The 18,194-nt window shown below is 37.0% G+C and overlaps 1 protein-coding gene across 1 annotated transcript in view; it reads left to right on the forward strand.

Moving 5' to 3' along the window:
- CCDC73 (coiled-coil domain containing 73) overlaps positions 250-18,194 on the forward strand; it is a 110,994-nt gene continuing 93,049 nt past the window's right edge. Inside the window, exons 1-2 of the mRNA XM_005690053.3 lie at positions 250-387; positions 13,861-13,932. Coding sequence (XP_005690110.2) covers positions 250-387; positions 13,861-13,932 — 210 coding nt within the window. The remainder of the gene's footprint in view (positions 388-13,860; positions 13,933-18,194) is intronic.

An 18,194-nucleotide genomic window follows, 5' to 3' on the forward strand; every position in this document is an offset into this window, starting at 1 on the left:
TTCGCAAGGGTACTAAGGTAACAGAAAAAGCCTCAGCCACTGAGAAATAGAATAGGATCATTGTTGCTGAGTGTTTTGTGTATCAAGATCAGAATAACAGTGATGACAAAACTGTTATTCAGTGTTAAACCTGAAGGGTTATGGGATACAAGTTGTTTTATTTTTACAATAACTGTGCTTTTACTTGAAAAGCCTAAATAAATTTTTTTCAGTTAAAACCTTTTTATATTACAGGAAATAAATGTTAATATGGAGAACAGTTTTAAGACCGAGTCAGCGTCATCTGCCTTTTCTCTTCAAAGTTCTTCAGAGACATTGTTTTCTATCCAGCTATTAGATTTCAAAACAAGTTTCCTGGAAGCATTAGAAGAATTACGTATGAGAAGGGTAAGTTTCTTTTTAAAATGTTAAGTCAGAGAACTTGATTTTGTTGATTACTTTTTTGTCTTAAGGAGAGAAAAAGACAACAAAATAGCTTCTTATTTAGAAAAAAGAAATCTAGCCTCACTAAGGGAGTAAAAGAGAAAAGGTCAGATTTAGTCAACATCTGGAGGTGGAAAAGAAGTTATAAACCAAGGTAAAAAATAAAAGAGATTTCTTAAGCTAGCTAGCATTGAGTGCCTTGGAATGCATAGATAGCATTACAGTTGGATACTGTGATTAAAAAAAAAGAACTGCTGCTTCAGATTACAGTTTTGATAGGTACTAATGAAATGATTAAATGATGAAATAAACAAATAACATGATTAAGTGACAGAATAAATATATGTAGTATTTTGACTTCAAATAATAAAATATCCCTGTTTTTAAAAATGATAACCCTGAGATTTTTAGTAAGGGGATATCTCGTATTAAATTGTAAAAGATGTTTGGTTTTAGCAGGAGATTTGTATTGGACAAAAGCCCTTAAAAGCATTTCAGAGACTCTGAATTTGCAGAACAAGTTATCAGCTCTGTGTTAGATTTGAGTTGGTAAGATTCTAAGATGAAAAAGATAAATTCTTAATCATTGTAATAATGATATAGGGATGAAGTAATTAGGACTTACATGTAACTGAGGGTAGATTCTCTCTACTGTAGAGAGAATCAGTAGAATTTGGTGACTTCCTGGAAATAAAGTATAAGTAGGAGTAAAAAAATAATCTGAAACAGTTTTATTTTTATGAACCCTGTTTTAAGATTTTAAAATATTGAAATTTGTTGTCATAATAAGAAAATTTAATTACCACTGTGTCCATCCTATATATAAAGCTACTTTCAACCAATATAACAAAAGTCTATTAAACAAAGAAGAAATTATGCTTTTAAAAAACAAACATCTTGGATAAGTATTGAAAACAACTTTTTATAAAACTAGCTTAAAATAGTATCTTTTCTGAATAAAGTCCCCTACTATTATTGTGTTGCTGTTGATTTCTTTTTTATGTCTGTTAATATTTCTTATATATTGAGGTGTTCCTATATTAGGTGCACATATATTTATACTTGTTATATCTTCTTTGATTGATCTCTTGATCTATGTAGTGTCATTCTTTGTCTCTTCTAATAGCCTTACTCTTTATTTTAAAGTCTATTTTGTCGGATATAAGTATTGCTCCTCTGGCCTTCTTTAGGTTTCTGTTTGCATGTGATACCTTTTTCCATCCCCTCACTTTGAGTTTATATTTGTGTCTTTAGATATGAAGCGAGTCTTTTATAGATGATGTATGTGTGGGTCATGTTTCTGTATCCATTCAGCCACTCTGTATCTTTTGGTTGGAACATTTAGTTCATTACATTTAAGGTAATTATCGTTATATATGTTCTTACTGACATTTTGTTAATTGTTTTGGATTTCGTTTATAAGCCTTTCTCCCTCTTTATTCTTTTGTGATTTGATGACTATCTTTAGAGTTATGTTTGCATTTCTTTTTCTGGTGTATATCTATTACAGATTTTTGGTTTGTGGTTTACTATGAAGTTTTTGTATAGCAATTTATATGTATTCATGATTGTTTTAATTTACTCATCTTTTAATTTCAAATGCATTTTTAAAACCCTACATTTATACTCTACTCCCCTAATTATTGCTGTTGTTGAAAGCATATTTTGCATCTAATTGTTTTGTGTATCCCTTAATTGCTTATTGTGGATATAAGTAATTTTGCTACTTTTGTCTTTCAACACCCTACTAACTTTGTATGTGGATGATTTTCTACCTTTACTGTTTCTTTCCCTTTACTGATGAGCTTTTTCATTTCCTAATTTTCTTATTTCCAGTTGTGGCCTCTTCTTTTTTCTCCTAGAGAAGTTCCTCTAAACATTGCTGTAAAGGAGAAGATATTTGCAAGTGATATGACCAATAAGGGGTTAATATCCAAAATATATAAACAGGTCATATAACTCAACGTCAGTAAAATAAACAACCTGTTTAAAAATAGGCAGGAGAACTGAGTAGATATTTTTCTAACGAGGATATGCAGATGGCCAACAGGCACATGAAAAGATGCTCAACATTGCTAATCATTAGGGAAATGCAAATCAAAACCACACTGATTCATACCCATCAGAATGGCTGTCATCAAATAGAACACAAATAACAAATGCTGGCAGGGATGTGGAAAAAAGGGAATCCTCATGCACTGTTGGTGGGAATGTAAATTGATGTAGCCACAGTGGATGTACAATGGAATACTAAAAGAGAAAATGTTAGTTGCTCAGTTGAGTCCGACTCTGCGACCCCATTGACTGTAGCCCATCAAGCTCCTTTGTTCATGTAATCTCCAGGCAAGAATACTGGAGTGGGTAGCCATTTCCTTCTCCAGGGTATCTTCCCAATGAAGGGATCGAACCCAGGTCTCCTGCATTGGAATACTACTACAATACTACAATGGAATACTACTAATCCACGAAAAATGAAATTTTGCTGTTTGCAGCAATGTAGATGGAAGGTATTATGCAAAATGAAATAAGTTGGAGAAAGTCAAATACCATATGATGCCACTTAAATGTGGAATCTAAAAATTACAACAGATTACTGTGTGTGTGAAAGTCGGTCAGTCGTATCTGACTCTTTGTGACCCCATGGACTGTATAGTCCATGGAATTCTCCAGGCCAGAATACTGGAGTGGGTAGCCTTTCCCTCTCCAGGGGATCTTCCCAACCTAGGGACTGAACCCAGCATTGCAGGTGGATTCTTTACCAGCTGAGCCACAAGGGAAGCCCAAGAATACCGGAGTGGGTAGCCTATCCCTTCTCCAGCGGATCTTCCTGGCCTAGGAATTGAACTGGGGTCTCCTGCATTGTAGGCGGATTCTTTACCAACTGAGTTATGAGGGAGGCCCAACAGACTAGTGAATAAAACAGAAAAGTTGATTCATAGATAAAGAGAACAAACTAGTGGTTACTAGTAGGGATAGGAAAGGGAGGAGGAGGGACATACAGGGTAGGTGAAAAAAAAGGATTATTATGAGGTTATGTGAAAAAGACACTTGCTCCTTGGAAGGAAAGCCATGACAAACTTAGACAGTGTATTAAAAAAGCAGAGCTATCACTTTGCCAACAAAGGTCCATGTAGTCAAAGCTATGGTTTTTCTAGTAATGTACAGATGTGAGAGTTGGATCATAAAGTAAGCTGAGCGCTGAAGAATTGGTGCTTTTGAACTGTGGTGCTGGAGAAGACTCTTGAGAGTCCCTTGGACTGCAAGGAGATCAGATCAGTCAATTCTAAGGGAAATCAACCCTGAATATTCAATGGAAGGACTGATGCTGAAGCTGAAACTCTAAAACTTTGGCCATCTGATGCGAAGAGCCAATTCACTGGAAAGACCCTGGTGCCGGGAAGGATTGAAGGTAAAAGGAGAAGGGGCGGCAGAGGATGATTTGGTTAGGTAACATCACCAACCAGATGGGCATGAATTTGAGCAAACTCCAGGAGATAGTGAAGGACAGGGAAGCCTGGAATGCTGCAGTCCGTGGGGGTGACAAAGAGTTGGACACGACTTACCAACTGAACAAAAACAGTGCAAAATCAAGTATGGGAAACTTCTGAGAATCGGGAAGCATTGTAGAATTTGAAGAATTTTTCGTTCAGTAATAATAATAAAAAGCACAAATGGGAAATCTGAAAAGCAGTCAGAAGTGGGAAAAGATTCATTATTTTCAAAAGAACAATAACACTATTAATAGTGGACTTCTTGATAATAATTGTTCAGTCCAGGAGACAGTGGCATGATACTTTAAAGTGCTTAAAAGAATTCTGTTCCCCCCAAAACAGCCTCAAAAATGATATCATGAGTATTGAACGAGTTTTTCTAAGTGGAAGAAGTAATTATGTAAGTCTTCATACTAGACAGTGCATTTGTATGGCATTCTGGAAGAGGCAAGACTATGGGGATGGGAAACAAATCAATAATTGCCAGGTGTTGAAGAGTGGGATAGGGATTATCTATAAATGGAATGCATAAGAGAATTTTGAGGAGTGATGGACTCTTCTGTATGGTACAGTGATGGTAGAAACATTTCTCCATGCTTCTGTCAAAATCCATAAAATTGTACACCACAGTGAACTATACTATATGCAACCTTTATAAAAGTTCAACCAGAGTGTGGGGAGAATTTCAGGATGGAATGCAGACTGAAAATATATATAACTGTTTCACCATTACTTCAGTGAAAGACATGCATGGGAAAAGAAGCTGATTTAAGAACTTTAGAGAATGTACGTTGAGTTGATCAGTTCAGTTGTTCAGTCGTGTCCGACTCTTTGCGACCCCAAGGACTGCAGCATGCCAGGCTTCCCTGTTCATCACCAACTCCTGGACCTTGCTCAAACTCATGTCCATCAAGTCGGTGATGCCATCCAACCATCTCATCCTCTGTTATGTTGAGTTGATACTGTAAGGCTAAAGACAAAAATGCTTAAATGTTTGCATTAACACTCTTTGGTTGGCAGATTTATTTTTCATGGGAGTAATACTGAGACTACTTATAGCTATGCTAAGGTTGAACAAATTAAGCAAGTTATAGAGCTTGGGTAGAATTTTTTTCTCTGTTGAAGGAAAAAGTTACAAATAAGTATGTGTTGGGGGAAGCTAGAATGAATTCTGTGGTGTGGGATTAAAGTTGAAGCTATCAGTATGAACTCATTTAGTATAAACAGATACAGAAATACAGACATGTATATACTTTGGTTAGACTATATACATAGATTTTCTGGCTCTGCTGAAAGGGCATAGAGGTAGGTAGCAACACTCCCATAGCAGGAACCATCTATAGTACTCACTTTTTGGTTCTAAGTGTCATTATCTAATAAAAGGAACCAGGACCCCTTGGAGAAGTGGTTTATTCTAGAGTTCGATATCTTGTAGTGCTGGAAGGTACTTTAAGAAGGTACTTAAAAATAGCATGTCAAAAGGGTACAGAAACCAGCCTGAAAGAATTCCCATGAACATAGCTGGAAGAATTTGAGCAACAAAATAAATGATAGTATTGGATTGTAACCCAAAGAATAAAATAAATATCCATTATACTCTACTAAATAAGTGAATGATTAAATAAATGAGAGAGATGGGACAAATCTTTTATCCCAATTAATAAATGTAGGAGGAAGGAGAGAAACAGAAACCATCCTTAAAGCATCACAGTAATAATTACTGCAGGCAAGATCCACAGATGAATGCTAAAATTAGTGGATGAAACTTTAAGGAGAAATAGAATAGTTGTAGTACCTTTCCCAAATTGTTTCATAAGTTACTGTGGTGGTTTTATACATGTTCACAAATTGCTTGATATTCTTTTCTCTAGGAATTGGAGCTTAATTTCCCTCACCTTGATTGTGGACTAAGTTTTAACAGATAGAAAATATAAAGGGAAAAATAGTTTACTGTGGAGAAACTTGGCAAATACCACCTTAACTAAGTGATTAAGATCCCCAGAAAGAATTGGTGTGGTTCAGTAATTCATGTGAACATCAGATATTCATGATATGATGTGATGAGAAGGGAACTTTACTGCTGTGGTATTCTTCTTGAAACCTAGTTTAATCATGAAAAAATAGCAGACAAATACCATATGTGGAACATTCTACAAGATATCTCATCAATGTTTGTCAGAGCAAGGTCATAAAAAACAAGAGAGAAATTATTACAGATTGGAGGAGTCTAAGGAGACATGATTAACCATAACATGATGTCCCGTATCATATTCCGAAACAGATATTGGTGGAAAAACTAGTGAAATGTGAAGAAACCTTGTAGTTTAATCAATAATATAGTAACAATGTTATTTTCTTAACTTTGATAAATGTACCCTACTTATGTAAAATTTAAAGTTAGGGAAGCTGGGTAAAGGGTATGTATGAACCCTACTATCTTTATAAGTCTTCTGTAAGTCTAAAATAATTTCAAAATAAAAAGTTTGTAAAAGGAAATTTAGACTTTGAAACTGAAAGTTCAAGAAATACTATAGTACAAATCAATATGATTCTTTTCTTTTTAATTTTAAAGAGATAATAAGCAAGCAAAACTATATTTTATCATTCATTTAATATTTCCTGAACACTTATGCCAGGTTTTAGAGAATATAATACCATGTAATAATAAAGGATTGCAGAATATACTGTGAGTCTGGACAAGGAAATGTCTAATTTTACTAAGGGGAGTGAGGAAAGCTTCATAGAAGAAATAACTGATGCAGAGATGTTGTGAATGAGTAGGAATTTCGGATCAGTCTTTTCAGGGTTTATCAGTTACGTTGTTCTTTTCAAGGAATTCATTTTCCCCTTTGATTCTCTCTGTTGCATGTTTGTTTTGTGTTTTATTACTATTCACTCTTATCTTCATTATTTCCTTTGTTTAATTTGTTCTTTTTGTCTTGAACTTCTAAAGATGGTATTTAGTTGATTAGTTTTCACCTTTTTTCCTTTTCTAATGTACAGCATTTAAGACTAAATTTTTTTCTTAGCATGCCTTTAGTTGGGTCCCACAAATTTATGTAGATTCATCCACTGTATTATCTATATCTTTATTATCATTCAGTTCAGATTGTAATTTATTCTGTGCCCCATGCATTATTTAGATGTGTACTACTACTTCTACAAATATTTGAGAGTTTCATTTTACTTTTTATTAACTTTAAAAAAAGATTTTTTGGATAATTTTGTGTCAGATTATAAGCTTTACATAATTTCAGTCACTTGATATTTGTGGAACTTTGTTCTCTAGTCAGGCATATGATCAAGTTTGGTGAATAGGCCAACAGAGATGAACTTGAAAAAAATATAATATGTATTCTGTGTTTCTTGGGTGCAATATAGAATGACTGTGAATTTGGTCAACTTTGTCAATCTTGTTCAAATCTTCTGTATAATTATTATCGTTTTTTGTCTGCATTTTCCTTCTCTTTTTTCTTTTTCTGTACATATTTCAGTCTGGTTATTTTTTCCCCTTCCTTTCAGTTAATGAATTTTCAGTTTGTATAGTTTGCTGATTAGGTCAATCTATTGAGTTCTTAATTTTCCTTCTTATATTTTCAGTCCTAATATTTTCATTTGGTTCTTCTTTTATAACTTTCATTCCTCTGCTAAAATTGATATTGTCATATAGTTTCTTGCATATAGTTTCATGTATTTAAAGTCTGTATCTATGTATAGTATATATATCTATGAACAGTATGAAAAAGCAAAAAGATATGACTCGAGAATATGAGCCCCCAGGTTGGTGGGTGTCCAGTATGCCACTGGGGAAGAGCAGAGAAATAGCTCCAGAAAGAATGAAGAGTCCGGGCCAAAGTGGAAATGACATTCAGCTGTGCATGTGTCTGGTGGTGAAAGTAAAATCTGAGGCTATAAAGAACAGTATTGCATAGGAACCTACAATGTTAGGTTCATGAATCAAGATAAATTGGACATGGTCAAGCAGGAGATGGCGTGAGTGAACATTGACATTTTAGGAATCAGTGAACTAAAATGGATAGGAATGGGTAATTTTAATTCAGATGACCATTATATCTACTAATGTGGGCAAGAATCCCTTAGAAGGATTGGAGTAGCCCTTATAGTCAACAAGAGAGTCTGAAATGCAGTGCTTGGGTACAGTCTCAAAACCAACAGAATGATCTCTGTTCATTTCCAAGGCAAACCATTCAACATCATAGTAATCCAAGTCTATGCCCCAACCACTAACGCCAAAGAAGCTGAAGTTAACGGTTCTGTGAAGACCTACAAGACTTTCTTGAACTAACACTAAAAAAGATACCTTTTTCATCATAGGGGATTGGAATGCACAAATAGGAAGTCAAAAGATATCTGGAATAACAGGCAAGTTTGGCCTTGGAGTACAAAATGAACCAGCACAAAGGCTAACAGAGTTTTGCCAAGAGAACACATTGGTTATAGCAGACACCATCTTCCAACAACACAAGAGACAACTCTACACATGGACATCACCAGAGGGTCAGTATTTAAATCTGATTGATTATATTCTTTGTAGCCGAAGATGGAGAAACTCTACAGAGTCAGCAAAAACAAGACCAGGAGCTGACTGTGGCTCAGATCATGAGTTTCTTATTTCACAATTCACACTTAAATTGAAGACAGTAGGGAAAACCACTAGGCCATTTAGGTATGACTTAAATCCCCTATGAGTATACAGTAGAGGTGATGAATAGATTCAAGGGATTAGATCTGGTAGACAGAATGCGTGAAGAACTATGAATGAAGGTTTGTAACATTGTGTAGGAAGCAGTGACAAGAACCACCCCCAAGAAAAAGAAATGTGAGGAGGCAAAATGGTTGTCTGAGGAGGCCTTATGAATAGCTGAAAATAGAAGAGAAAGGAAAGGCAGGGGAGAAAGGGAAAGATATACCCAACTGAATGCAGAGTTGCAGAGAATAGCAAAGGGGGATAAGAAAACCTTAAGCGAACCATGCAAAATAATGGGGAAAAACAATAGAATGGGAAAGACTAGAGATTTCTGCAAGAAAATTGGAGATACCCAGGGAACATTTCATACAAAGATAGGCACAGTAAAGGACAGAAACATCAAGGACCTAAGAGAAGCAGAAGATATTAAGAAATGGTGGCAGAATACACAGAAGAGCTATACAAAAAAGGTCCTAATGACCCAGATAAGCTTTACTGGTGGCTCAGGTGGTAAAGAATCTCCCTGCATGCAGGAGACATGGGTTCAGTCCCTGGGTCAGGAAGATTCCCTGGAGAAGGAAATGGCAATCCACTCCACTATTCTTGCCTGGGGGATCCCATGGACAGAGGAGCCTGGCGGGTTACAATCCATGGGGTCACAAAGAGTCAGATATGATTTAGCAACTAAACAACAAACTCTGATGGTGTGGTCACTCATCTAGAGCCAAACATCCTGGAATGTGAAGTCAAGTGGGCCTCAGGAAGCATTATTATGAACAAAGCTAGTGTTAGTGACTGAATTCCAGCTGAGCTGTTTCAAACCTAAAAGATGATGCTGTGAAAGTGCTACACTTAATATGCCAGCAAATTTGGAAAACTCAGCAGTGGCCACAGGACTGGAAAAGGTCAGTTTGCATTCCAATCCCAAAGACAGACAGTGCCAAAGAATGTTCAAACTACCACACAGTTGTGCTCATTTCATGTGCTAGCAAGGTAATGCTCAAAATCCTTCAAGATAGGCTTCAGCAGTACGTGAACTGAGCATGTCTAGATGTGCAAGCTGGATTTAGAAAAGGTGAGGAAAAAGAGATCAAGTTGCCGACATCCACTGGATCACAGAAAAAGCAAGTGAATTCCAGAAAAAATCTTCTGTTTCATTGACTATGCTAAAGCCTTTGACTGTGTGAATTAACAACAAACTGTGGAAAAATCTTAAAGAAATGGGAATACCATACCACCTTACCTGTCTCCTGAGAAACCTGTATGCAGGTCAAGAAGGAATAGTTAGAATCAGACATGGAACAATGGATTGGTTCAGAATTGGGAAAGGAGTACATCAAGGCTGTATATTGTCAGCCTGCATATTTAACTTATATGCAAGGTACATCATGCAAAATGCCAGGCTGACTCAAAAGCTGGAATCAAGATTATTGGGAGAAATATCAACAACCTCGGATATGCAGATGATATCACTCTAACGGAATAAAGCAAAGAGGAACTAAAGAGCTCCTGATAAGAGTGAAAGAAGCGAGTGAAAAATCTGGCTTAAAACTCAATGTTCAAAGAACTAAGATTATGGCATCCAGTCCCACCACTTCATGGAAAATAGATGGGGAAAAAGTGGAAACAGTAACAAATTTTATCTTCTTGGGCTCCAAAATCAAATCACTGTAGACGGTGACTGCAGCCATGAAATTAAAAGACACATGCTCCTTGGAAGGAAAGCTGTGGCAGACAAATCTAGACAACATATTAGAAAGCAGAGACATCACTTTGCCAACAAAGGTTCATATAGCTAAAGCTATGGTTTTTCCAGTAGTAATGTATCGATGTGCGAATTCGACCGTAAAGAAGGCAAGAATTGATGCTTTCAAACTGTGGTACTGGAGAAGACTGTTGAGAGTTACTTGGATAGCAAGGAGATCAAACCAGTCAGTCCTAAAGAATAATATATCCTCTGAATATTCATTGGACTGAAGCTTCAATACCACCTGATGGGAAGAGCTACTCATTGGAAAAAGACCCTAATTCTGGGAAAGATTGAGGGCAGGAGAAGGCAGCAACAAAGGAGGAGATGGCTGGATAGCGTCACTGACTCAATAGGTGTGAGTTTGAGCAAACTCTGGGAGATAGTGAAGGACTGGGAAGCCTGGCATGATGCATTATATGGGGTTGCAAAGAATTAGACACAACTTAGTGATTGAATAACAACAATACCTATAAACTCAAATATATGGACCCGCAGATGTGTTTCTGTTGTCTCTTTTTTTCATTTTTGGGCCATTTGATGTTTTGGTGGGGCGCAGCCAAAAAAAAAGCAATGATTTGCTAAGGTATTAGTAGGAAGGAAACTTGGTAATTAATGGTGTAATTCTTGCTGGGATAATCCCATGGACAGAGGAGCCTGGTGGGCTACAGTCCTTGGGGTCAAAAAAGTCATACATAACTGACCAACTGAACATGCATGCAATGTGGTAAATAACATTAAGCAGCATTCCAGTTCCCCATAAAATTAGTTGTGCTGTCATAACCCTTTTGCAGTTACAATGATTTGTAGAATCTGTATCTTGAACTACATGGAAAACTGGGAAAATGAGTGTTATCCACTATGCTGAAAGATAACATTATAATATACTTCTACTATGTTAGGATTTCGATATAACTTCTTGCTTTTTATTAAAAATTATTATTTACATTTTATTTGAACTTTTCACTTTTATTCATTCTTCAAAATGAATGAAGTTTTCAAAAATCATTGATAAAAATTCTTATTAAATTGTCAATGAGAAAAAAATATGATAAATTTGGTAAGGAAATCCCATATGAAACTTCAATAAAATATCCAAGAATATATAGCCTTAAAAAAGGTTTTAAAAACTAAACCTTAAAGTGTTTATTTTGTATTAGCTGCCTTAGGACTACAAGGATTTTATTGTTTTTACAAAAACAATAAAAGAGGAGTAATTTGCTGGTTTATTTACTCTTTATAACCTTTAGAAAGTGACATGCTTTTTTTAAAGTACTTGCTTCAGGCTGTAGTTTTACACAATGGACTGTGTATTGGTCAGGTCTCTTCAATTCTTGACCCTGAACAGATTTAGGGACGTAGTATATAGCAGGCTCTTGTCCAAGTAGCCAAAACTGTAACTGGGTACTTTTATTCTCCTTTTCAAACTCATATCCACCTCCTACGAAATGGCCCAATTCAGTTTTTCATATTGTCTAGTACAATATTAATCACTCTTTCAGAGGGTTTCTTGGTTTAAGTACCAAGTATCAAAAATAAATAATATGCATGGAATAGCCTAAATGTTCACACTTAAAGAAAAGCTGTTTCCTAAGAAAGAAATTTCTTTTTTAGGAGCTTTTGAATTTATGGTTATTGAGCTGTTGACGATTTTGTTTATCTCCTTAGTTGAGGTTTGGTAGTTTGTTGTTTTGGAATAATTGGTCTGTCTCTGTAAGTTGTCACATTTATGAGCATAAACTTGTTTGTAGCATTCCCTTAACTTTTTAATGGCTATAGAACTTCTGTACATGGTTTCTTTTAGCATTTTGCACATATTTAAAATGATTGATTTAAAGTCTGTCTAGGTCCTTTGTCTGCATTTGCTCAGGAACAGTTACTTTTAAATTGTTTGTTTGTTTGTTTTTTCCTGTGTATGAATCACTCTTCTGTTTACCTGGAGGCGTTATAATTTTTTGTTGAGAAATGGGCATTTTGAGTATGTGCAACTCTGGAAATAAGATTCCTCCTTCTCTACAGGGTTGCTGCTTGTTTTTGTCTCTGTTTAATGACTTTTCTGAAATAATTTTAAGTCTTCAGTTTTTGTCACGTGTGTCATGTTCTTAGCTTAGTGATCAGCTAGTGCTTTGTCTGACAGAGGTAGCCTAAAATACCTGGAAGCCAAACAAACAAGAAAACCTCTCAGTCTTTGCAGAAGGGCTGTATGTGAGTGTGTATGTGTGTGTGATGAATGTGTGTGTGTGTATGTGTGTGTGGTGACAGTCCTTTAACACTCAACCAGTCCCCTTTCAAGTCTACCTGTCAAAGTTTCCAATAGAAGCTTCAGATTTCTCTAGTGATACTTGTGTTTATCATGTGGACAAATTCAAGAATAGTACAATATTTTAAACAAAATCAGAGCTTTTCTAAATAAATGCTTCCTGGTTGACTTTAGACTTCCTCCCTGGATTTTAGGTCTCTTTGTGCTGCTTCCCAGAGAGGGTCTGTCTTTGCAGCTCTTCCAGCTATATCTCACTGTTTTTAACTTGACCCTAATTGGTTGGGTGGTGGTGTCAGGTAGGGAATAGGAGCATTTTCTGACATTTCTATTAAGCCCTCAGTCTTAGGTGAACCTGATTCTCAAGGTGAAGCCTTCACTAGAATTCTGATGCCTTTTCAGTATTTAATGGTAGGCCTAGCATGTATTCCTTCCCCTGCCCCAGTGATAGAACTGTTGTTTTATTTTTGTAGCCTTCTTTCAGCTTCATTGGGTTTCCACAAGTGCTCTCATGCTGCAGTTTTTATTGCCCTACCCCCTGCAGATTAAGGGTTTTGTTCTTTCTAGGAGATAAAAAAGATAGTCTTGTCTAAGTAAGTTTTTAGTGTTGTCGGTTGATTCCTTTTCCTAGCTACAGAGGTTTTCCACTCGTGTCCTTAGATGCACTTTTGGTTGTCCTTTCCCCTGCAGATTAAGTTTTTGGTCTGTAGTAGATTTAGGGAAGATGGCTTGTGACTGTTCTTCTCCTCTCCAACCAGTACCACAGGGGGAAAGTTTTCTCAGATTCTTTTTTTCCTTCTCTGTAAGCACCTGGTGGGTTTCATGGAAGAAAAACCTGTCAGAAAGCATTAACCTCCTTATTTCTCTAGCCGTCAGGAGATTCATCTTCTTACACCAGCCCATGCTCTGCCTTTAGAAATGTATTAAGGACTTGTAGCTGAGTTTTCTTATCAGTACTCAGTGGCTTATGTCCCAGGTAAGCAAATGCTGTGGTTCTTTTCTCCCTGCAGGCACCTGTCTCAGTCCAGATTTTGGATTACTTGGTTGATATGGGACCTCAGTTCTCTGATCGATTCAACTATTTAACTTGCAAAATTTCCAACTTTTTTTTCTTGTTGTAAGGATGGGAGGTGGTTGTTTTTTTATCTCTTTTGATCTCTTTCTCTTTAGAATGATCCAAAACTAGAAATTTTCAAGTCCTCATTTACTAGCATTTTTCTTCTTTTTGACTTAGGAAGCAGAAACTCAGTATGAAGAGCAGATTGCTAAAATTATCATGGAGACACAAGAACTGAAATGGCAAAAGGTGAGTATTTCCTCCTCTGATTATCATTTTATTTAAAAATGTATCTTAATCCTTACTTGCAAAGATAATTTTTAAATTTCCAAAATATAATATTTGGAGAATTGTACATCACTTTAGAGAGTCTCCAAAAAATTACAGCTAAAACTGTTAATAACATTTGGGCTTCCAAAACACAGAATAACCTTTTTTTTTTTTTTCATGCTTTCTAATAAGAAAATAGCAAAGGATAACTCTGGAAACTATTGTGAATTGTTTCATATCTGAAAAACATATTGTATATTATAGAAGAGTCAAAGTATTTTTTAAGAAATGAAACCTCAGAATAGTACCATATTTTCCTAGGCTAGTATTACATATTATAACCAGATATTTAAAAAATCTGATTCTCTTTTGATTCTTATCCATATAGAAGCATTTTTGATAGTGCTTCTCTTGCCTTTCCAGCAAAGTAATTTTAACAACTAAAAACTGAAACCTTAATCAAGATGCCGTTCTTTTCAGTGTTAGGCAATTTTGAAACAGGAGCTTAGAGACAGCATGTCAGAATCAGAATTCACATGATAGAGAGGACAGGCCTACGATGGGAATTTTGAGGCCAGACAGATCGACAAGGTTGTGTAGAAATGGGAGCAAAACCAGAGTTGGGTTACATGAGGGACAGGTCTGAAATAAAGAAACCTGTCTGTGGAGAGGAAAAAACAGGTAATTCCAAGTACAATTTAAACTTCCAAGCATATTTCAGAACGTAAAGTCATTATTTTATTTTGAATAGAGAGCATCAACAGTCAAAAGTTATTGGAATCTTTAAGTTAATCGGTAAGTTTTATATAGTCCAGTTTAAAATATCACCTGTGTATATGGGAATACTTAAGCTGATTCTAAGGTTTATGTGGAAATAAACTTGAAAAAAGTGGCTGGGAAAGTTTTGAAAAGAAAGAGGATGAAAGAGTCCCACTAGAATCTTAAACCTATTTTAAAGCTGCAATAAGACTCTGATGCTGGGAGGGATTAGGGGCAGGAGGAAAAGGGGACGACGGAGGATGAGATGGCTGGATGGCATCACCGACTCGATGGACGTGAGTTTGAGTGAACTCCGGGAGTTGGTGATGGACAGGGAGGCCTGGTGTGGTGCGATTCATGGGGTCGCAAAGAGTCGGACACGACTGAGTGACTGAACTGAATTGAACTCATACATGAACAGTGGAGAAGGCAATGGCAACCCACTCCAGTACTCTTGCCTGGAAAATCCCATGGATGGAGGAGCCTGGTAGGCTGCAGTCCATGGGGTCGTTAAGAGTGAGGCACGACTGAGCGACTTCACCTTCACTTTTCACTTTCATGCATTGGAGAAGGAAATGGCAACCCACTCCAGTATTCTTGCCTGGAGAATCCCAGGGACAGAGGAGCCTAGTGGACTGCCGTCTATGGGGTTGCACAGAGTCGGACAAAACTGAAGCGGCTTAGTAGCAGCAGCAGCATACATGAACAGGCATCTGGTCCCATCACTTCATGGGAAATAGATGGGGAAACAGTGGAAACAGTGTCAGGCTTTATTTTTTGGGGCCCCGAAATCATTGCAGATGGTGATTGCAGCCATGAAATTAAAAGATACTCCTTGGAAGGAAAGTTATAACCAACCCAGGTAGCATATTCAAAAGCAGAGACATTACTTTGCCAACAAAGGTCCATCTAGTAAGGCTATGGTTTTTCCAGTGGTCATGTATGGATGTGAGAGTTGGACTGTGAAGAAAGCTGAGCACTGAAGAATTGATGCTTTTGAACTGTGGTGTTGGCGAAGACTCTTGAGAGTCCCTTGGACTGCAAGGAGATCCAACCAGTCCATTCTAAAGGGGATTGGTCCTGGGTGTTCTTTGGAAGGAATGGCTAAAGCTGAAACTCCAGTACTTTGGCCACCTCATGCGAAGAGTTGACTCATTGGAAAAGACTCTGATGCTGGGAGGGATTGAGGGCAGGAGGAGAAGGGGACAACAGAGGATGAGATGGCTGGATGGCATCACTGACTCGATGGACGTGAGTCTGAGTGAACTCCAGGAGTTGGTGATGGACAGGGAGGCCTGGCATGCTGCAATTCATGGGGTCGCAAAGTGTCGGACACAACTGAGTGACTGAACTGAACTGAAACATAAACAGATAGAATATAACAGAGTCCAGAAATAGATCCAGGTTCATGAGATAATTTAGTGAATGGTAATACCAGACCACCTGATCTGCCTCCTGAGAAATCTGTATGCAGGTCAAGAAGCAACAGTTAGAACTGAACATGGAACAACAGACTGGTTCCAAATTGGGAAAGGAGTACATCAAGGCTGTATATTGTCACCCTGCTTATTTAACTTATATGCAGAGTACATCATGAGAATTGCTGTGCTGGATGAAGCACAAGCTGGAATCAAGATTGTCAGGAGAAATATCGGTAGCCTCAGATATGTAGATGACACCACCCTTATGGCATAAAGCAAAAAAGAACTAAAAAGCCTCTTGATGAAAGTGAAAGAGAAGAGTAAAAAAGTTGGCTTAAAGCTCAACATTCAGAAAGCTAAGATCATGGCATCTGGTCTCATTACTTCATGGCAAATAGATGGGGAAACAGTGACAGACTTTATTTTCTTCAGCTCCAAAATCACTGCAGATGGTGACTGCAGCCATGAAATTAAAAGACGCTTGCTTCTTGGAAGAAAAGTTATGACCAACCTAGACAGCATATTAAAAAGCATAGACATTACTTTGCTGACAAGGGTACATCTAGTCAAAGCTATGGTTTTTCCAGTAGTCATGTATGGATGTGAGAGTTGTACTATAAAGAAAACTGAGTGCCAGAGAACTGATGCTTTTGAACTGTAGTGTTGGAGAAGAGTCTTCAGCGTCCCTTGTACTGCAAGAAGATCCAACCAGTCCATCCTAAAGGAAATCAGTCCTGACCATTCATTGGTGGGACTGATGCTGAAGCTGAAACTCCAGTGCTTTGGCCACCTGATGTGAAGAGCTGACTCATTTGAAAAGACCCTGATGCTGGGAAAGATTGAAGGTGGAAGGAGAAGGGAATGACAGAGGATGAGATGGTTGAATGTCATCACTGACTCAATGGACATGAGCTTGAGTAAATTCTGGGAGTTGGTGATGGACATGGAGGCCTGGCATGCTGTGATCCATGGTGTTGCAAAGAGTCGGACATGACTGAGCAACTGAACTGAACTTAACTGAAGACTCTGTCAAGGTAGTGTCCTCAGTTACTGCAATGAATTCTAATAAACATGGTTTTGCTTTATTAACGGGTTGCTTGGGTGTTTTGGTTGAGTTCATTTTTGTATATGGTGTTAGGTAAGGGTTCAGCTTCATTCTTTTGCATGTGTGTATCCGGTTTTTCTAGAACTTTGGGTTGGAAAGACTCTTCTTGCCCCATTGAATGATCTTGGCACCCTTGTCAAAAATATTTGCGTATGTAAGAGGGCTTATTTCCAGGCTCTTTATTTTGTTCCATTGCTCCATGTGTCTGTCTTTATGCCAGTACTACACTGTTTTGATTCCTAGAGCTTTCCGTTAAGTTTTGAAATCAGGACATGTGAATCCCCAAACTTTGTTCTTCTTTTTCAAAATTATTTGACTGTTTGGGGTTCCTTGAGATTCCATTTGAATTTTAGGATGAGTTTTTCTATTTCTGCAAAAATATCATTGGAATTCTCAGAGAGATTACATTGAATCTATGGAAAACTTTGGATGCTATTGACATCTTACTAACATGAAGCTTTCTAATCCCAGCACAAAGGATGTGTTTACACTTTTTATGTTTAATTTAATTTAATTTCTTTTGGCACTTTTTTGTAGTTTTCATTATACAGGTCTTTTATCTCCTTGATTGAGTTAATTTCTATGTATTTTATTCTTGTTAGTGCTATTGTAAATGTAACTTTTCTTAATTTCATTTTTGGGTTGCTCATTGTATTGAACATGCAACTGATTTTGGTGTGACTGTATCTTATTACTTTGCTAAATTCAATTTTTTGGAGGAATCTTTAGGGTTTTGTACATATAAGACCTGCAGACAGATAATTCTACTTTTTCATTTTCAAACTGGATTTCTTTTTCTTGCCTCATTGCTTTGACTAAGGCTTCCAATACTATGTTGAGGAGAAGCTGTAAAAGTGGGCATCCTTGCTTTCTTCCTAACCTTAGAGGAAAAGCTTTCAGTCCTTTACCATTGAGTATTATGTTCGTGTGGTGTTTTCAAATATGGCTATTATGTT

The sequence above is a fragment of the Capra hircus genome, chromosome 15 (assembly GCF_001704415.2).
Source record: "Capra hircus breed San Clemente chromosome 15, ASM170441v1, whole genome shotgun sequence".
Lineage (NCBI taxonomy): Eukaryota > Metazoa > Chordata > Mammalia > Artiodactyla > Bovidae > Capra > Capra hircus.